This window comes from Vanacampus margaritifer, chromosome 8, assembly GCF_051991255.1.
Source record: "Vanacampus margaritifer isolate UIUO_Vmar chromosome 8, RoL_Vmar_1.0, whole genome shotgun sequence".
Lineage (NCBI taxonomy): Eukaryota > Metazoa > Chordata > Actinopteri > Syngnathiformes > Syngnathidae > Vanacampus > Vanacampus margaritifer.
The window spans coordinates 11,359,330-11,381,770 of record NC_135439.1 but is presented as its reverse complement, the minus strand read 5'-3'; the positions used below and the strand labels follow the sequence as shown (position 1 = coordinate 11,381,770).

The 22,441-nt window shown below is 39.6% G+C and overlaps 1 protein-coding gene across 4 annotated transcripts in view; it reads right to left on the bottom strand.

Annotated features, from left to right (window-relative positions):
• celsr2 (cadherin, EGF LAG seven-pass G-type receptor 2) overlaps window positions 1–22,441 on the bottom strand; it is a 65,480-nt gene that overhangs the window by 16,637 nt on the left and 26,402 nt on the right. For all 4 annotated transcript variants that reach the window (XR_013295119.1, XM_077573906.1, XM_077573907.1 and 1 more), the window contains exons 2-8: window positions 20,806–21,510; window positions 13,107–13,329; window positions 7,630–7,745; window positions 6,956–7,044; window positions 1,290–1,447; window positions 799–962; window positions 429–554 (exon numbers count right to left, since the gene is read on the bottom strand). Coding sequence is in view for 3 of the 4 variants with exons in the window: in XM_077573906.1 (XP_077430032.1) it covers window positions 429–554; window positions 799–962; window positions 1,290–1,447; window positions 6,956–7,044; window positions 7,630–7,745; window positions 13,107–13,329; window positions 20,806–21,510 (1,581 nt within the window). In the remaining variant the exon portion in view is untranslated. The remainder of the gene's footprint in view (window positions 1–428; window positions 555–798; window positions 963–1,289; window positions 1,448–6,955; window positions 7,045–7,629; window positions 7,746–13,106; window positions 13,330–20,805; window positions 21,511–22,441) is intronic.

The window sequence follows — 22,441 nt, the reverse complement described above, 5'->3', positions numbered from 1 at the left end:
CTGAATTTCCAAGCTAGGGTGATACTGCCCTCTAATGGCTTATCCGTGCAATGCATGTGTCAGATCGTATACCTCAGGGTTTTAATGGTAAAAAATATATACTAATGAAATAGAGGGCTCGAAATGTCTTGTATTTAATATGACACGTTTGGTGTTCTAGGGCTAACTACAAATAATGGATCTGTTTATGAATGTCGGCAATAGTAACTGTCAACTAGATGGCAGAATGTACAAATATCTATCTATCTATCTATCTATCTATCTATCTATCTATCTATCTATCTATCTATCTATCTATCTATCTATCTATCTATCTATCTATCTATCCATCCATCCATCCAAGGTCATAAGAGGTCACGGCTAAATAAGACCTCCTCTCAGGTGTGAACATTCGAAGTGATAAGAGATACTTCCACTCTCTGCCTGACCTCTTTCACAGTTTCTTCCCCCGAATCCGAGCGGGCAGTCGCAGCTGAAGGAGCCCCACAGGTTGACACAGGTCCCGCCATTCAGACACGGGTTGTTGTTGCAGAAGTGTCTTTTGGCGGAACATCCTGAGTGAGAAAAAAAGATTCATCTTCATGCTTGACGCGTTCCTACCTCATTATATCATCACAGCAGCAAAGAGAGGAAGGTAGCGAACTATTCCAGTCATTTCCTCCTGATTCGTCTTCCCTGCTGTGCTCATTATAATCAATGTTTGCTCTCTCTCCCTTGGCAGCTCTCGCGCACACGCTGACTACAAAACAGAACCAAAGGCATTTGAGCTTTTGAGTGTCGGACGGCGTCGCCGAGTACCGGGCAGCGTGCCGTTGTTAGCGATGAAGCCGGCCATGTCGACGCGCTGGTTGTCCACACGCAGGCTCTTCATGCAGCCCACAAATTGGTGGTTGCGGACAGGAAAGTCTTCTGGGAGTTTGGGGACGCCTCCGAGGAGCAGTGGGCCGGTCAGATCCAGCGATCTGATGGCACAGAATATTAAGATTTAAAATATTGCACGGTTTTGCGTGGCTTTTTGCTTCTTAAAATACATCATTAAGGGAGAAACATAAAAAATTCATAACAGAAATAGTGTGCAGTGTTACTATGTTATTAGTGCCTGAAGATAAAACCAGAAAAATAGTAAACATCCTGGATAAAAGTAACACCCCCGGAGATGTGGAACTTCATTCCATGTGTTTATTCTTAATGAGCCCGCTGCAAACAAAGTCATGTACCAAAATATGTCATGACAGGATGAAACTTTATTTATAAGATGGCTGGAGAAGAACTGACTAAAATATTCTTACTTTTTGCTCCCTGATTGGCTTCCCTGCGCGGAGCAGGTGTAGTTTCCAATCACATGGCCGAACCTCAGCGCCACAGGGTTGTCGCAGTTGTCCACGGTCACCACCACCATTTTCTGGTCGGACGGACCCTGCGGCAGGCCGGCCTGGTTTACAATGGGCTGTGGCAGGCACATACAAAAACAATCGCAAGATATTTTATGAGAAGATTTGATTGGCGAGCCTCGTCGCAAGGAAATTCCATCGCAAAAATATTAGGCACACGTCAACAATCTGATGACAACCCATAATGAAATATCTCTTTATAAAGATAATACACCAGTTTAATTGTTGACATTTTTTTCAATTACTGTATGTTATTACTAGTGGTGTCAGGCGATTACAAATTTTAATCGTACGACTTCAATAGTTAACTCACAATCGCAAATTTTACATCTGTTCTAAATGGACAATAAAAGTTTTCATACTCTTGTTAACATAAAATTGGAAAAAAGTTAAACTAATAGAAATATGGCTGCATCATTTAATCATTAATACAGTAATTTCCTAATAATTCCTAAAATTGAGTAAAAAAATAAAAAATTAAAAAATTAAATAAATAATTAAAAAAAGTACTGTACTGTAAAAAATGAGTATGATATTGATTTGTGTTGAGGTCATTATTCTGCCACTAGATGGCATAATTACATTTATAAGATGTGCAGTGCATTTTTCTTTTCATATTAAGAGCTATCTACTATGAAGTAACTTGTGAAATTCTGCACATTTTTAAAATTGTAAAATACAACCTGACCCCTAGTCTCCACAAATATATGCATTATTAAATTTATTACTGCAAAATTTTGACGTGGACGTGTCTGCTGAGTTGCAACTGGAATTCCCCTAGTGGTGTGAGGCTTTCCAAGTAAGTCATTAATCACGCGTAAAAAAAATTAGTGCCATTAAAGGAACTTTAAATTACTCAAAATTAACACATTAATTTTGACACCCCTAGTTACTATATGTTTTTATAAAGCCAATTATAGAGTGTTGAAAACACTCGTTTTTTAAAAAAATTTTTTAGGGAAGCTAGAATGGATTAAAGACATTTCTATTCATTTCAATGGGGAAAGATGATTTGAGATACAAAGCCTGGTCACGGAACAAATTCTACTCATACTGTATCTCGAGGCAACACTGTACTCTGAGATGTATTTCAAATATTTTACTTTATTTACTTTTTCAGCTACATGATAGTGCCAAATAATAGAAACAGTAATCAGCAGGGCAAGTCAAACTACAATAATAATCATATTTTTCAATTCAGACAGACTTTACTTAATGAAGGCTTTTTCCACACTAACAATTGTGTACAGCATTTCACTTCAAGTACTTTCTAATGTTTGTGCTGATTTGTTCTTTGTTCATGCAAAATGCTTTGTCCGTTCAACCTAGTGGAAAATAGCTTGTTCAGATTGACAGATTAAAGTATCAACGGAAGCTCAAGTCGAATCACACGGCTATTTTAAGGCAGTATTTTGGGTTACTAAGCAATCATAAATAGCGGTGTTGTTAAGAAAATATTGTATTGTTCTGCCGCATTGAGGAAAGGATTATTGGGCAAATCGGCAGTGACCGCAGCCAGTGCAAAGCTGAACGCAGGTTTATGAGCCAGATTAAACGGTGCCGCTTTGAAACTGGGAAAGATCAGCCAAATGATCTTTTGCCTTGAGCCTGTTTCGGCCTCCCGTTCAGCGCCCCAAATCTGCTTATTACAAATTCTGTTGTGCATTTCGATAATTCACACAATGCAACAGCTAACGGCAGCGTATGGCGAGATAACGCACACGCGCGCAAATGGCCGCCTCTCGGCAGGACATCATCCCTGTCAACAAAAGGCTCTTCTCCATTGTCTGAGGAGCCAATTGTGGGGAGGGGGGCTTTGTGGGCAATAAAAGCAGGAAGCGGGAGGGGGTGCGGTTCGCGGGGGCTGAGAATGATGATTCTATCAATAAAGGTCACAACCTCTTTTCAACGTGGGCAGTTTCTCGGAGGTCACGTCAAGCTCATATTAACCCTAAGCACAGGTTCAAACTGCTGCTGCAAAAACCGAGGGCGAGGAAATGACCAAGCTCCCTTACAAACCTACAAGCCCCTCCCGGCACCCCCGCCGCGCAGCTGACCGACCCTTCGGTCCGCAGGAGAGGACACGGCGCTGCGCTGTCAGCTGGTCAGACGGGATTTAACAGGATTTAGCCCATCTCATATGTGGAGACGAGACACGCAAACGGTTTGAAGTCGTTCGGTGCTGACAGCTTGTGAACGGACACAATTTGTCATGTTTTGATTGTCTTACTGGAACCAAAATAGATCAACTTTACATCACTCAACGGCTTTTCTAGGATGCCAGCTGTCATCTTCCAATTTGCTTGCGTCTCATCTTTAGCCGAGTAATTTTGACAACAAACTTCTTCTTCTTTTTTTTTTTGATTTTCTCCCTTTTTGTACAGTTCCTAAATTTCACAATACAGTGGAACCTCAATTCCCGAACGACTACACATATCATTAGCCTAATAGCGTAATTGTTATAATTTTTAAACATTTTCAAAAATAAAAAATACAACAAATAAGAACAGTTCAGTTGCTTTAATTCGACCATTGCAGATTAGCATGACCTGATGACTAAAAACATACGCAGGCATAGAGAAAAAAAACACATTGGAAGATTTATTTTAAAACAACCAAGGAAAATTATGCTAACAATAAAGTCATACGACTAATTAGTCAATTAGGTCCATTAGTGGAGCCCAGAGTTCAAAACAAACATGGTGAATCAGCTTTTAGCTGTTATGCTGCACACCATTAAACTAAGCTGCCAACAGAAGTGAAGTCAGCCGCAAGTGTAAATCGTTTTTAAATACAAATTAGAAACTATGCTTTATTGCTTGATTGTTTAATGAAGTCAACCTTGACTTCCCCTTTAAAACGTAAAATAATTCCCATTAGCTAGTTTAAGATTGCTATACCTTGTAATGGATGCCACTGGATTGTGCTAGTGGCTAGTGAGTGTTTCACTTCCAAAATGTCTTCATACATTTAGCCCTTTCAAGTCACATCCATTCATCCTGATCTTGTTAAGTCAACTGGTTCTTTATTTTTCAGCAGCGCAGGCCAGTGTGTTACAAATTTGTCGATGATGAAAAAGGCAAACACGTCGTTTGAATCGGCCAACGGTGAAATCATCCGACATGCTCTTTTTTCTCTCTACGGTGTTCCCCCCCACCACCTTCCCCTCTTGTGAAAGGTCCGGAACAGGCAGCGCTCCAGATTGGACGCTCCTTCGCTGACCTCTGCTGTCATCAGTCACGGCTGTTGACTCGCCAATAATGACTGACTGTCAGGATGACATTCGGCCACACAAAGGCCCGTCCTGTCAGCACTGATTGGAATGTACATATTTGCTCAAGTGCGACTCTGACCTGTCCATGACAGGAGGATTATGGGAATATGAGTTTCTTGCTACAAAAGGAGGACAGGAGGTGAGCACAAGGAGCATGAGAGAAGTCACACGCGCATATGCGGATCTAAGATTGACTGGAAAAACCATAGCAACAAGCGAGTTGGGCCCTGAAGCGCGGCGTCGCCGGTCAAAGCCCGAGTCAATACTTCTCGCCGCTTTTCTTCCGCTGCTCTCCTGCAACACAGAGTGAGGAACCTTCCCCGGGGCCGCATCATTCACTGCCCGCGGTCCCAAAGGAAGCAGGGCCACGCACAAAGGCTGCGGTCATTGCCATTCTCCACAGCCCCCGCTTAGCATGAAAGCCACATTTCAATCTCAAACGCACCCCTCCCCGCCTCAAGCCCCACCCCCTGCTGATAGGGATGGGTCAAAGAGGGCCACCGTGGGATACCTCCAGTGGGAGGAGCCACGTTTATACCTCGGACAGTCGCAGGGCGAGGGAGGCTCAGTCAGAGTTGAAGGTGTGCTAGTGGTGTCCAAAAGTCAAGGAATTAATCTTTATTTTTCTTCTTAATAAGACATTTTGAGGATTGATTCCAACTTTGTAGGAACAGTTAAGAGAAGTGTGCTTTGCTACTTGAGTGTGTGTTGAGAGTTAAGCAGGTAAGACACAGCAAATATATATACAATATCTAATTAATAATAATATAAATATAAAAAAATAATAATATGAATAATAATATATCATCCAAATGGGAAAAATTATAGACGGGCTAACAAATAGCAAAGTGTCATAACCATAACGTTGTATGAATACTATATCCGCCAGTATGCTGTATCAGCCACACCTACATGGCGGCCATGTTGGTAGGGGCGACTTTCCCATCAAAGTCCATGCATGGACGTTAAAAATAAGTCATAACTTCCTCATTTCTCAACTGGTTTTCTTGAGGATAATTTTGTGCAATGCCAAAATGTGTGCTATCAATATAGCACATGTGTATTTTTTTCCCACAGTCCCCCCCCCCCCACTTCCCTGTAATTGTATGGCATTGTGTACAAACCTATGAAGCACAAGGTGGCGGCAACCTTGTTCTTTCGTTTATTGTGACATTTTCATTTCATTAAAAAATGAGCTTTGGTTCGAAAAAGGTTGGGAAATAGTATCAAGTCACACTGAGATTTGTGTGGAAGAAAACACTTTTGGAATAAACACACACCAACACCTTGTAGAAAAGCTTCCAAAAAAAGTGGAAACTTTTACAGGTGTAAAATGGTGGACCGACTCCATATACTGTAGTTAGTTAGCCTAATAACATAATTGCTTTTTTCAGTCATTTTTAACTTACTGTTATTAAATCAATACAAAGAAAAAAAACAAAATGCTTGCTAAAAAAAAAAAAAAATCCCCTTGTTTTCAAAAATGACTTAGTCAACTACGTTAACTATGCTAACAATATTTTTCTTCATCTTCACTATGTTTAATGGTGGGATGTCCCAAAACTTTTGGCCATATAGCATCATATACTCTTACCACAGATGGTTATATAAAGACATTGGAATGTTTTTACAGCGTAACAATTTTCAGCTTTTGTAACAAGTTGACTAAAGAGTCCATAATGGGTTGTTGGCCAAAGGACAAGTTTTCCCACCCCCTTCATCACTTTTGTGGGCACAGCCATGCTATCATAGACATTGAATGGAAAATGTGAACTGCAGGAGTGTATGTGTGTGTGTGTGTGTGTGTGTCGCTGTGGTAGTGGGTGGGGGGCATCTTTATAATGCAAAGTGGCTTCCTCAATGGACAAAAATGTGACATTCCGTCTGGGAAAGCGCAGACAGACAACAGGTCCGCACATTCCTCACTGATTGAGATGTGGACTTGTTGGTATGGAGAAATGTGTTAGTCGCAACATCTTCAATCCAATCTGTGCAGGTCTGCAAAAATAATTCTCCACCACCCCCACGAATAAACACTTCAATCCTTTGGCAGCTTTCCAGATTATCAGTTTGTCAGCAGCCATTGTTAAGTGACACTGATGAGACCGACCAACAAAGTCACTGTCTGCTTCTTCACTCCCTCTGCACTTGTTCCAGCATCTTATTTGCAAGGCACTTTTTTTAAGCAAGCTTCAATAGAGCCCTCTGATGGACATTATGTTGTGTCATAACAAAAAAAGGGAAAAAAGGGAAGTGCACATGGGCAAAAATCAGCCAAATGAGACGATACCTTGTTGTAGTAGTGGACCTCCACCACATGCCACTGGCCGTCGCTCACACCGCCGACAATAAAAGGGGAAACGGTGGTCTTGGTTTCACCTGTGGAAACAGGATCAATAATGATGACGACGTATTTCATCATCCTTTTGGATGGAAACTTAAAGCAGCAAAGTGAGGCGAGTGTCAACTTGCTGTCTGCCTTTTTTGGTAAGTTTTACGATCTTAAACTGTCGGACCAACTTCTATTTTCCACCATTAGGCTAAATTCTGATGAAAGTAAATGACATTTAAAAAAAGAATTACAAACTATTTTGATGTCATCGTACTAAGTTAAGTGGTGTTGTGTGAAAAGATTGCAACCTAAAATTTGCTGAGTCAGAGCAGTGGCTAATTTGTATGTAGAAAAAGTCCACCCTGTTGTTGTTCAATTACCAGACACAAAATTCCTCTATGTTTTAACCTAGCCAATTAAGATGATTCTGAAGTAGTTCTACTGTAATATTATTAACTAACAGTTTGACATCTAATGGAGTTTAAGTTGACCTGTCAAGGTTCTAGTACTTTTTTTGTTTCCTCCTGAAATGTAACCTAATAGTCGAAAAATCTCCAACATTTTGCGAGTACCGGTAGTTTAAATGTTTTACAGTTCTCAAAAAGTCCTAAACAAAAAAGAGTGTTTGATACCTGCAGAGAAGGTGACTTGTATCTGTTCATTGATGATTTCCATGGCAATGAAGTCGTGTTTCTCATTGAAGCGGCCGTTGTACAGCAGTAAACCGTTGGACTCTTTAGTGGCAAATCTAGGACAAAAAAATGGAATCGCTCGATTATCAGTATTTTGCAAATGCATCACAAATCCCGCTGTTGTTAAAGTGGAAGTCAATCTTAAACATTTCTTGACAATAATGTGTTATATGTGACCTCACTAGTTTAAACATGACATTCTGATTAATATTATATTTGTGGAATATGAGTTATGCAGCAAAATCCAGCCATTTTTATCCATCTCTGGGGGCGGCCATTTTGCCACTTGCTGTCGACTGAAGATGACATCATTGCTCAGGGCCCAGGCAACGACCAATTACAGCTCACATGTTTTCTCAACTGAGCTGTGATTGGTTGTTACCTGAGACATGAGCAACATTGATGTCATCTTCGGTCGACAGCAAGTAAAATGGCCGCCCCCTGAGAAGGATAAAAACGGCTGGATTTTGCTGCTTAACTCATATTTCACTAACGCAATGTTAACCAGAATATCGTATTTAGACTAGTAGGGTTGCATAGAACATATTATTGTCCAAGAAAATGGGGGGTTGACTTCCCCTTTAAGTGGAGTAATTTGAATAAATGTTTATTCTGTATTGTAAAAATAAAAATAAAAAATACACACCAACAATGTAAGGTGTGAGCACAATTAAATGCAATCCAATGCACTTTATCAGAAATATTTTCTTTGTAAAAATAATGATGGTCTGTTTTAAGTGACATTACCAGAAATAAAAATAAAAATTTGTCATGTGTTGTAAAAATAATGCACGTGACCATGATAAAGATTAGTGCTTTCATGGAGATGATAATATCCATTACAAATAACCAATAAGAAGACAAGATTAATGAAGAGCACAGTGTGAGCGGGAGAACTTTACAGCAGAGGTGGTCCAAGACACACAGAGGAAGTGTGCCATGAATAACGATTGGCACATTAAACAACACAGAGATGAGAAAATCTAGGCCGACGTCAAAGTAGCAGAGTGGGTCGGATGTGACGGTGAGGGGGGAGGATGATGTGGGGGGGATGCATTATTAGTGCACGGGAGGGAGAAGCGGGAAGGAGGAAGTCGATTATTGAGCAGATGTTTGCATCTGGATCATTCGGACGGGGCATCTACAATTACGGTGTGAGGGGGTAAACAAGCGTGCTAAAATCAAAATCAACAATTCAAGGCCAAATTCTATATGTGTAGTATATTAGAGCCCAATGGATTCATCAGACGATAATTGTTATAATCTTTTTTTGATGATTTGGGTTTGATTAGAATTTGTTTCGTTTTTTATGTTTACCAATCAGCTCCCACAGTTGCTCGCGTCTTGTCCAGGTGTCCATCGATGTCTCGTCAGTCGCTTATAGTTAGGTTTCCTGGTTTCTTTCTGTCTTTGTCTTATTGTTAAGTCTAGTCATGATGTCTTTTTTCCTAGTACTGTATTTTTTTTGGGAAACTTTTACCCTTTTTTTTTAAATGTGTTTCTGATCAATTTAAATATGTTGTTTGTTTTGTTCTTTTAGAAACTAACCACATTTTTGTTTAGTACAGTACATCCTGCTTCGCTGCAATTGGGTCGTCAACCCAACACTCCAAACCGTGACAGATATGAGCCATTTTTAAAGTGTCCAAAATCAACACTTTTTTTTTATTTTTGTAAAAATTATTATTATTTTTTTTTTTACAGATTAACACAACACATTACATAAGACAACAATAATACATTTTAGCCCCCACCCCCCAAAAGAACTGGCAAAAAATAAAATAAAATTAATCAGCCTATTTTCCCCTCTGATGTATGTTAAACAAATACTAAAAGACAAAGTCATCTCAAACAGTCAAATATTCTTCCTGTAATTCATATCTATACGACTATATATACCGCACACACCGAATTGTTGCTAAAATTGAATATTTTCTTCCCCATGACAAATCGTTATGTCAAAGTCAAATTACACACATTTTTTTGTGTTACACACCACACAAGGGGCATGCAAACAGCGCTGCACCTCTTGAACTATAGGGTTGGAGGTGAGGGGGGGGTGGCTTCTTGCTCATGGGCACCTCAACAGTAGTTAGGAAGCATCTTTCCGACAATTAGTTGACATTTTATGTCTGCAGTCCAACTGTGAATTTCTGGTTGCAAAGCCCAAGTCCTTCCTGACGAACTAGAGATGCCCAATAGAGTTGAGTCGCAGGCATTATTATCTGTATCATGCAGATAATGTGATTTATTAGGTCAAATAAGACATTTGTCTTTTGATCCTGAATGCAGCTATAATGTCTTTCGGAGATGTCATTCCCAACTCCCACTTTTAATGGATGCTCCCAGACAACATGAGCAGCTGCCTACCCCCCTCTTATAACTGTCGTCCTACCCCCCAATCCCAAACGTACGTGATGCTATTGGTGCAGTAAGTGGAGAAGAGCCATGGGCATGACTGCTTACACAGAAAAGCCAAATCGGCACCTTGCCGGAGAGAGGATGCCGATACAAACGACGGCGACAGAATTTAGAAAATGCCCTAATAAACTCACAAAACCAAAAGAATGATTCGGACTCTCTCACTCGGCAGCCCTTTGTGGTCTTTGACGTATCAATTTAAAAGGCTCCACTACCTTGACCCCCTCCAGGGCCTCGGGAACTATGAGAGTAATCAGCTGGAAGTAACCACGCACATCACTTTGTGTCGCATTAGGCACCCATCAGTAAAAAAAACAACCAGTCTGCCCTTATGTGGGGAAGCATGTCACGCGATGCCAACATGCTGCGATGCATGAGACGTGTGCACTGAGGAGGAATAAAGCGGGGACCTTAACTCATTGGGGCATCTATACAGTACTGTTTGTAATACTAAATTGTACTGTATACAGTACAATCACTAGATGGATTGTTAGAAAATAACTGCTGATTTCTTAATATTGGCTTACTAATTGATTGATTTCTGACATGTTCATTTTATTGTATTTATTATTCATCAATATGTGCGCACAGTATTTTACACTAGCACATACTGTATGTCAAGATGAGCAAAATTAGGAGACAATTTGATATGGTTCAATATTATGATCATTTTCAATCAGTGCTGATCAAATATTTATTATTGATCAAATCTCAGACTTAAACGTGATTGCATAAGGAAACCTGTGGCCCAACATAAACAATATTTGCATTCTAATCTGTCCATCAAAACACAAGTTGTTCCTGGGCGAAACCCGATCGGCGTCGGTTCAAGTGTCACCGCTACTTGTTCTCCTTCACCCGCCTCGGGTTAGGAGTATCGGCACCTTTTACGTCGCTGCTTCTGTGACCCGCCGCTGAAATGTAGATTGCTTTTCAAACTGGTCGGGGCGGTTCTCCATCAAAAAAGACGGTCACTCGAGCCGGGCTTAAAGGAGGGCCGGGCCCAGAAGGATCACAAGGGGGGTATTATTTTCACCTATAGACATTGTGAGGGTCAATTCCTGTCGGGCAGGTGGAGCGGTGATGCAAGCGTGATAGCTGTCACATTCCCTCTGATGTCATCTGGAATACTTGGCGACATCGGTTATGTTCGGATTTCAAAACAGCGTGCTTTTATTGCCTATTCCATTGTATGAAGGATGGATTTCTACTAATCAAATGGCAAAAAAAAACAAAGTTCTAAGGATAATGTATTAACATTCATCTCCACATTGACTGCAGGATCTCAGCTCTACAAAAATACACTTTCCCTTCTTTCCACTAGCCATTAAAAAAAATGCACAGATGTCATGTGCTCTATTGGTTAACAGTGGTTCGGCATTTATTTTTAGGTCGGGTGCTAGAATGTGAACGCAATGGCTTGACAGAAGAGGCCTGATGTTCAATGATATCCTGAGAGGTGTGTGGAGGTGGATGAGCACTGAGTCACACTGCACGAAGAGCAATGGAGGAGATACAGAGTAGATGATACAGGTGATGCACAGCCCGTGTTGCCACAGTTACCTTAAAAAAGTAACTTAGTTACTTTACTGATTATTTGCTTTAAAAGTAACTTAGTTACTTTACTGATAATGTGCTTTAAAAAGTAACTAAGTTAGCTTACAAGTTACTTTAATAGTTACATTTAGCAGATGCGGACCATCCTGCTTTCATAAAAATGACACTGTTTTGCCGCATAATTAGTGACTTCAGTTACTTAATTGATTAAGTGCTTTAAAAAGTTACTAAGTTAGCTTACAAGTTACTTAATTACATCTAGTATATAAGACTACCCTGCTTCACATAAAAATAAATGACACTCTGTTTTTCCACATAATTAGTGACTTTAGTTACTTGACTGATTATTTGCTTTAAAAGTAACATAGTTACTTTACTGATTATGTGCTTTAAAAAGTAACTAAGTTAGCTTACAAGTTACTTTAATAGTTACATTTAGCAGATGCGGACCATCCTGCTTAACATAAAAATGACACTGTTTTGCCGCATAATTAGTGACTTCAGTTACTTTATTGATTAAGTGCTTTAAAAAGTTACTAAGTTAGCTTACAAGTTACTTAATTACATCTAGCATATAAGACCACCCTGCTTAACATAAAAAATAAATAACACTGTGTTTTTCCACATAATTAGTGACTTTAGTTACTTTACTGATTATGTGCTTTAAAAAGTAACTAAGTTAACTTATTAGTTACTTTGATAATTACATTTAGCAGATACGAACTATCCTGCTTAACATAAAAATTACACTGTTTTGCCAAATAGTGGCTTTAGTTACTTTACTGGTTACTTGCTTAGAAAGTAACTAAGTTAGATTAAAAGTTACTTTAATAGTTACATTTAGCAGATAAAGACTACCCTGCTTAACATAAAAATGAGACTGTTTTGCCACATAATTAGTGACTTTAGTTACGTTACTGATTATGTGCTTTAAAGAGTAACTAAGTTAGCTTATGAGTTACTTTAATAGTTACATTTAGCAGATACGGACCACCCTGCTTAACTGATGTATAATACATAATTTGTGACTTTAGTTACTTTACTGATTACTTGCTTTAAAAAGTAACTTTACTGAACATTTCTTCAGCAAATGTGAGTCATGTGACTACTTGTGGCTACCGCTAATGCTAGTCTTTTATGCTGTTCATTTAAGCGAGTAAGAGAAGGAGACGAAGAAACATAGTTAATACAACAAAAATGCCTGAAATTACGGACCCTGCAAACTCATTTAAATTAGCAGTGTCTGAGCATTTCGGATACACGGTTGAGAACACATACAGAAATGGCATAATTGACAAAACCCAGACTTGCCGTGAACTTAAAAAATCTTTCAATATATATATCAATATATAATCCAGGTGATGTAAAGTATGCCATATTACTAGCACAAGTAACCTAGTAACAGGTGACATCTATGTGATGCGAGTATTGCAGCTTACGTGAGCGAGACGGTGAAGTGGAAGCGTTGGCGGAGACCCTTGAAGGTGAGGAAGGAATTTGGTGGGAAGTTGCGCGTGGTCATCTCACAGTAGGGCTTTTCGTAGCCGCCCGACGGACACTCGCACTTGAACCCGCCCACCAGGAGGTTCACGCACACGCCGGCGTTCCTGCAGACTCCCGCAGCACAGCGGCCGGAGCGCGACGACAGCTCACAGCGCTCTCCTAGGACATAGAGAACATTAAATAATAATACCAAAATAATATCCAAATTGTATCTCTCAAATAAAAGTAAAATGAGTGCTTGATTAATTTGAGACTCAAAAAAATGCTTGAGGATTTTTTTTTTCCTGCCTCGGGTAGCCGTTTAGTTGGTGTGCATGGTTGGGAAGGCAGTTAAGGTAGCTGTAGCCAAAAGACCAACTTAAAAATAAAATCTTCCCAAATACACTAATGTATGCTAATATATGCTTTTATTTTGAAGTTGTTGGCAGCATGTGGTGGTATTGAGGCTGACTTGACTGCTCTCTTTCTGACAGGAAGTTGGCTAGTTTAAATTGCCATCACAAACTGTTGCCACCAATATCAAAACAAAATCATTTAGAAAGCATGTTCAATCTCAAATTAAGGACACAAAAAAATAAATAAATAAATAAGACTGTAATTTATTACATTGATGTAAAATGTGGCGCCTGTTCCCAGCGTTAGCAGCAGGTAGTTGGCAGCTAACCGCTAAGCAAGTGCCCTAAATAGGCTAACAAGAGCTGTCTGACTTTTTTTTAAAGGCAGTTTAATTGCCGAAAATGACTTTACGCACTTTAATGCTGACAGCATGACACAGTTGCAGCGCCTTATTCAAATGTGTCTTTTTAGCCGGAAAAATCGCTACTGTGCCTCCTCTAATGTCACTTTGTCTCGCAGTCCAAAATCTCACTTACGGATGTTTCTAGAGAAGAAAATACAATTTGCTGATATGCGGTTTAAATTTAGGGGGAAGATGTTGATTATGTAAAAATTTAAACCAATAGGTGTTCATTATTATTAAGTGAAATGTGTTACTTTTTCTTGTGTAGTCATAATTGTTCTTTAGCCAAGCAAAAATATACTGTATTTTTTATTTTATCCGAATATTAAAATATTCAATCCAATTTTCAGTAGTATATCCGAATACCAAAATATTTGATAGCTGCGGCTGCAGCAAATATTACTACTCTCAAATGTCTAAATGATATACTATTGCTACAGTGCTCAATGAGTGTCTGTATTAGCCACCAGCATGCCTTGAATAAACTTATTTTCAAACATTTTCCACCGAGCTCTCCATCCCGTGTCACAGCTCCCTCGCCTGCGCTGTAATGTGTGTCAAAGTCGGAGACTCGTGCTGCAAATGTAACAGTGGCGGCCCACATCTGCAACATACACTAGCCTTTCATTTGGGATCATTAATCACGGTCCACTGAAAGTTTGCTTAAGAGCTGCTGGGGTGTGCGTTCGGTCGGTGGGGGTGAATCCACGATGCTGGAAGACACGGATCATCCATTTCTATTTTCTAAACTGTTTGACCTCATTAGGGTCATGGGTGTGTTGGATGACATTGTCGATCACAGACTCCACATTTAGATACCGCATCTCCCTCACACTGATGACCTTTCCAAGAAGATGTCCCCTATGAGACGTCGACACTCTTTCCAGCATCCACGCTGCCAAGCTGTCGCACAAAGTTGCCAGGTGAGTGCGACAGCAGGGAGCAGAGCTCAGAGTGACAAATGCTCACCATATCCTGATTAATAATTCAAACAAGTCATAATAAGCAGCGACTACGTGTGAGCGCTTGCTGCCGGCATAAATCATTAAGGCGGCAAATTGCACAGACACCTCGGAGATGGGCGGAAGATGCGCCGCGGCCTTTAATGTTTACTTGATGCATGCATAAATGATCAATGCGGTTGGAATATGAGCCAAAGTTAAATTATGTACTGTGTTTAAAAAATGTATATATATATCATTCCTCAAAGCATCACAAACTGAGAATATTAAAGAGTACACTCATGAAACATTGACAAAGTCAATATGTTTGCATTATAAAGTCAATGGCAGCAAAAAATATTCTACCCTTCTATATGTTAGCTAGCAGAAAAAAAAACACAGAACTTGCTTGGTTAAAATTGATGAAATTACTCGACTTGAATATGACTTGGTATTCAGCTCGACTCAGGCTTTAAACAATTGGTGCAGTTGGGCAGGATTCCTCCTCGCATCTCACTACTTTTCTGAAAAAAAAAATCTTTCCAATTTAATTACTTCACAAAAGGAAACAAGAGTGTTAAAAGTCAATATATTGACAAAAACATCCAGTCTTGAGGCGCCAAAATGTTGCACAGCTCCCGCAGAGTTTTATGGCATTTCTCAGACACTTCAAGTGTTCAACAGAGCTAATAGATTTGTTTCTAAGATATTTCCAACACTTTAAATTTGTTAATAATGTGCAAAAATAACAGATATCGTGGGCACAAACCAATAGCATGCACTCTAAAAACAGATTGGTCAAATCTACCAAAAAAAAGGTTAAATTTGACCAATCTAGCTGGTATTTATGTGTCCGATAGATCCTTTGGTTAAAACAACCACTCTAAAATGGTAGGTGTTTTCAACCAATATATTTTGGTGATTGGGCCAACCGATACAAATTGGTCATTCTGACCTAGATGATGGTTAATCTGTGTTCGAGACTGACATTTTCGGGAATCCCGAGACCACTGATTGTCACACCAACCTAAGTGGGGTGAAATTTGCTCTCCGCATTTGACCCATCCCCTGAGGGGGCCGCGCTCGGGAATCATTTGGTGATCTAACCCCCCGATTCCAACCCTGTGGGAGGCAAATGGGTCCCATTTGTATAATCTTTGGCCAAGGATTGAACCCACAAACTCCCAGTCTCAGGGCAGACACGCTTATCTGTATCTAGACATACATTTCCATTTTTAAACACTATATATATATTTTTAAATATATAATACATTGCAATCACTTATAATAATAAGTGATTAATAAATAGATTTAGAATCCAATAAATTTATGCAATAAATATATTTCCAAGTGATCTATCTAGACTTACATTCTATTGTAACCAATTTCATTGGTTGTTTGGCTAACCAATAAAATTAGTATGCCCGTAACCACCTCGAATGGTCAATGTCTCACAAATCTATTGGTTAATCAAGCCAGTATGTTCTTAACCTACCAGATTTTTATTTTATTTTATTTTTTTTAAACCTATCAATTTTTAGAGTGTGGATTTTCAATAAAAAAATAAAAAAATGAATTTGCCCATATTTGGACATACGGCTTCTAAGGCTCTCTCATGAAGCATTAATATTGTGACTTGACTAAACTTGCTTGATTTTTGCCAGATTAACTTTGAATTTGCTTAAGAATTGAATGCTAAGACTTGAGATGTGCTCATATGTGACTTCCTCCCACTTCTGGTAAAACGTATGAGCCTTGGCTTAATACCATAAAGATGCAACAACAGAGGACATTTCCCGAGAGACGTAAAAGCTAGTGGGGCGTTGTCAGGCTGCTAGGTAACAGGAGAGACCGACGTCCCTCTGGAAGAAGCACCGAGCTCAACTTTTAATTACACACTTGATAATAAGGCAATGAGGTCAGCGTGAGTATGTGCAGCTCCTGATTGAGACATAATCGCTACAAGGAACCTTTGGCCCTCCCCCTAACAAGCTATTATGTTTGTTTTTGTTGGAGCCCCTAACGGCAATATTTTGGATTTAATATAATATTGAATTGAATCTCTTCTTATACACAGTCATTCATCTCTCGAATTATCAGCCAGGATTAGTCGAATTTTTTGTATTCTTCTCTCAGAGATACGTTGAAGTGGTTGTCATTCGTTGGCAGCAGTGTGAGGCGCTTTTGAAAAGAAGATTTGTTCCGAGCACATTCAAAACCCATAAATGAATTTTGGATGAACGCAAGCAGCATGACAAAAACAAGCGGGGTGCCAGCACACTGTGAAGAAAGTGGGGGTGTTCTCTCACGACTCGACATGTTCTTGTTGGTTCACTCGCTTGCGTTGTGATTCAAACTAAGAGCCAACATTTTCACCATTGCAAATCCGCACTTTCATCTTTGCAAGCCTTTGAATGTTGTTGCTGCTCGTTCCAGTATGGAAGGGATTTAAAATATTTATATATTTACACCAGGGGTGTCCAGACTTTTTCCTCCGAGGGCCCCATACAGAAAAATCGAAGGATGCAAGAGTCACTTTGATTTATTTTAATTTTAATTGATCAAGTACACCAAAATCAGTTTTTTTGAAAAACTGCTACCTGAACAGCTTTCTATAAGGCTAATAATTTAGGACTTTTTTTTTAAGTTCATTTGCGTATTTTTATATTTATAATAGCTCTACTACATATAATTTTTTTTTTAGTTTTTTTTTTTCTTTTAGTAAAGGCATTTTTAGTATAAGATGCGGGCCACTTAAAAATAGATAGCGGGCCACAAATGACCCCCGGGCCATATTTTGGACACCACCGATTTACATTTTTGCACACATCAGCAACATGCATCAAGTTAGGGCTGCCTTTATTGAATGCTTATAGAAGTGATTAATCAGTCTATTGCCCCATCAAATCAAATAAAATCACTTCACTCCCTTTACAGTATTATTTATTAAAGACTTAATAGTTGTTGTATTGCCCATCTCTTCACAATACACAATCAAAATCTTCCACTCTGTCCTTCTAAAGAGTATTGAAAATGATGGCTACAATTTCTCCTCTGTTTTTCCCCCATCGCTACCATCTGGCAAACGCCTACGGTCCAACAGATCCAAAGCACACACACGCATTCACACATCCATGCACCATAAACGCTCAACTATTCCTCAGATTGTTCATCCAGCTTTAATTGCAGCACTTAGCTACGTGAACCACACAAAGTGAGAGCTTTGATCAACACGACCTGAAGTCGTGAGAGAGAAAAAAAAAAAACCCACACTCAATAAAACCTGCATGAGCGACCGCGACAGTATGACAGCTTCAAAAGACCCGCCTTCCACAACCCTTCGCTAACTCCAGCCAAGTCTGCTGCTTGTGGGGGAAACGAGTGAAAATCCGCCCACTTTCACCCACTCGCATGACAACTCCCGTTAAAAGCGCCCGCAGTTCAGCTCTGACACCCACAAACCGTGCACGAGAAGCTGTAAGTGCCACTCAACCTGCTGATGGGGCCCACACGTTCGGATGCTATTTCAGGTGCTGGAATATATGCAGCAGGTGAAAGAAAACATTGGAATGTCGGATGTGGGATAATGGAACGGCGTGTTGTCGCAAAGGGAGAGTCATGTGGGCAGGAAACATGTTTGGAACATCAGTCAGCATGATTTCACTCATGTGAGAAATGCTTCATGCATTTCAGTATGTTCTGATTTTCTTGTTAGCAACAGAGTTCACATTTCCATGTAAATTGACTCCTCAACCCGCTGTTAGGTTAAAAAAAAAAGGGTTGCCTTGTGCTAAACAGCCCAGAAAGATTGGTCAAATTGACCCAAGCAGTGGACCAGTCCCTTTTTGACCCAACTGTTATATTTATTTTATTATTTTAAGTCGTGAGAGGCTTTTGTTCGAGGTGTGCGTCTCTCATACAATATCAATGGAATGTGTGTGCGTGATGTTTCCAGTATGTTAAAGTTCCAATGTGTGTGCGTGAATGTGCATGTTTCTTAAAGGGACAGTAAGATACTTTTAGTTTATGTTGATTATGGTTAACTTCCACGTTTCTTGACCGATTCCAGTCATTTGAATTTTAAACTGTTCAGCTCATTTACATTTTTTTAAGGACAGTAAGATACTTTTAGTTTATGTTGATTATGGTTAACTTCCACATTTCTTGACCGATTCCAGTCGTTTAAATTTTAAACTGTTCAGCTCATTTACATTTTTTTAGACACATTTTCTAAAAAAACACAACATTATTATTATTGTTTTTTTAAATTAAATGGAATGGACTGCTATTTAAATACTGCTTTTTTAGCTATTACAAGTACTACTACTAAAAGTCCTACTACTACTACTATTGCTACAAGTACTACATGCGTCTTTCCACCTTGCAAGAGTCAGCAGTCCCATTCAAAATTCCCGCGGGAATTTTTCTAGTTATTATTATTATCTTACAGTATTGTGAATAGTGAACTTAATATTGGTACATGGAATCTTTACAATAATGGGGGTTCAAATCCCAAATGACAAAACAGGGCCCTTATGTTCTAAAGACAATTAACATGCTGCTTCAAAGAGTACAAAACTTTTAAAAGTCAGTTTTTGGCCTACTTAACCTTCCAATAAAGAGTTTGGGGACGTACTCCCATGATATGCATACTGTATTGATTAACATATTTTATTTCCCGCGTCTCTCTATCTGCTAAATTAATATGAGTCGGTTTTAATCCAGTTGAGAATGTGAATGTTAATGTGATTTTTTTGTGAATGTGAATGTTTTGGATATTCCTGCAGCTGTGTAGCAGCTGCTGCTGCCAACAGTCACACTCCTGTCATTATCACTGAAAATGGAAGCTTCTATCTCAACATACTGCATGTGGTAATTAGTATGTTTTTATATTGTGTGACCGTAATGCATTCAACAGCCAGGGAACATTACTTTTAAAGCTTTGTAGCGTTCCTGCTGCGTCTCAGGCTGAATATTCAAGTGTGGGAGTGAATACCTTTGCAGGTGAACTTACAGCTTATTTATAGATGTTCTGATACATAAGTGGACAACACAGCTTCAGCTCAACTCAAAGCACTTACACAAAAAAGTCTTTTGAGGTTTAGATCAGCTGCAATATATTTTTGGATGAGAACAGAGGGTTCAAAATTCAAGTCAAATATGAGTGTCCTGTAGGTGGTGATAATCAACATTTCAAACTGTCATTTTGGATGTGGCAATTCACTGCCCTACTTTGCCCCAATGTGAGCAAACTAAGGACCAAGTAACCTGACTAGAACTTTTTGGTCTTTATTCATCAAATTGTTAGTCCAGTTCTCTGTTACGGTTTATTAGTTTCAAGAAAGTGACCTGACTTTGAATGGAAAACCAATCAGGTAAAATGTATTTTATTTTATTAATTTTTTACTTAATGTATGTCACGCTTCTACAATTCCACATGACACTGGGTAATCAGTCAGCACTTTGTTTTTTGTTTTCAGTAGGATGACAGTCATCAGGATCAATAAGAGAAACTGGCCTAAATGGATCCGTTAAAGCTTCCTAAGGATCCCAGGTTAGCTTAGCGCTAGCTTGCTATTGCTAAAACTTTACCAATGCCGAAAAAAAACACTCTGGATTCTGCCATTGGTCAGTGTACAGGGAGGGATCCTGGAAGTTAAAGTAAAGTTATTTTAAACTAAAAAGGAAAAACACTGATATGTTTAAAAAAAAAGAAAGAAAAGAAAATAAGTGAACATGAGGCTTGTTAGCGCCTTGGACAATACATGGTGAAAATAAAGTGCGATGTAAGTGCACTCAATTTACCATGAAGTCTATTCCAAGAGATGCAGATTAGTTAAAAGCAAGAAAAAGAGGCAGAGAAGGTCCCCAACTAAGCTCCTGTGATACACAGGTGATCACCAAATTCTATTTACTTCCTTGGCAATAGAGAGTTTTACAAGTGCGGCTTCTCACCTGTATAGTCGTCCATGCACTCGCAGGTGAAGCCTCCCTCTCTACTGCGACACACGCCGTGAACGCCACAGGGTTTGGAGTAGCACAGGTCGATCTCGGTCTCGCAGTAGTCTCCCGTGAAACCGGCGGGACAGCGGCAGCGCAGGCCGGCGATGGGGTGGATGGGCCTGAACAGGATGGTGTCGGACGCCACGAAGGGTGCCAGGCTGTCAAACTTGAGCACGGACACGCACTTCATGTAATTCTCACAAGGCTCACGCAGGCAGATGTTGTCGTCAAATGGCAGAACTTCCTGAGAGGAAATCTGAGCCAGTAGACTCCGGTTCAAGTACAGCCTCTCTTGGAGCTCCTCGGAACCGAAAAACTCCGACCCTCCGCCGTCGGACCCTCTCCTGCCGTCGTCTTCTCCGCGCTCTCCGAGGCCCGGAGGACGCTGGGGGGCGTCGCCTGGCACGGCCACGGACAGGCTGACATTCAGGATGCGGGCGCTGACGTCGGTGTCGTCCTGAATGTTGAAGATGACGACATCTTCGGGGGCTGCGGAGAGTACGCGGGCCACGCCGTCCAGGAATTGAGCAAGCAGCAGGGACAGGAAGTGCTCCTGAGAGGTGTTGGCTAGCCTCAGTGTGATGCTGTTGGACAACATCTCATCTGTGATGATAGTGACCTGAAGAAGGCACTGGGCTGACACGGAGTGGATGCCATCTACAAACACACAAAGGAACATAATGTGCTTGATAGTGAAACTGCCACTACTGTGTTCACACGAAAACATTATTATTATTTTTAATATTTGCATGTTATATCTGCTGAATTAACACAACAAAAACAACTTATATTTGCACTTCTTATCAACCTTATTCATACATCACAACTGTTTTTATACATACACTATTTTGTTGATTTTATCTTTTATATATCCTTTAACAGTCAACTATATACAATACTATTCTGTCCTCCTTGACTGTAATGTGCAGTGTGCAGTTTGGCAAACAGTGAAAAGTTATTGAAAAAAAAGTCTGTGTTTGCTTGTTTCAAGCCATTCATTGACACTCACAGTTGAAGTTTACAGTAAATCTAACAAAAATAAAATGACAATTTCATATTATATTTTTAAGCAAACGCACAGGTTCGTTTTGGAAAAGTTAGCAAGCACTAGTTTAATGGTAGCACAAAATGAAGAACAAAAGGAACTGGCTAACGAATAGCATCAATGTCATAGTAGAAACTTATAAATAACCATTCAAGCCATTTATTGCTAAACCCACTTGAAGTTAACAGTAAAACTAACACAAATAAAAAGAGAACTACACATTGTAAACTCAAGCAAACACACAGCTTCGTTTCGTAAGTTAGCTCGCTAGCCCTAGCTTAATGGTGGCACAAAATAAAGAACACAACAAACTAACGAATAGCATCGATGTCACAGTAGAAAATTATAAATAACTATTAAAGCCATTTATTTAGACTTCAAGTTGAACTTTACAGGAAAACTAACAATTATTAAAAACAGAATTACACATTGTATATCTGAGCAAACACACAGCTTCTTTTCGTCAGCTAACTAGCCTTAATGGTAGCACAAAACATAGATCACAATGAACTGGCTAACGAATAGCATTGATGTCACAGTATA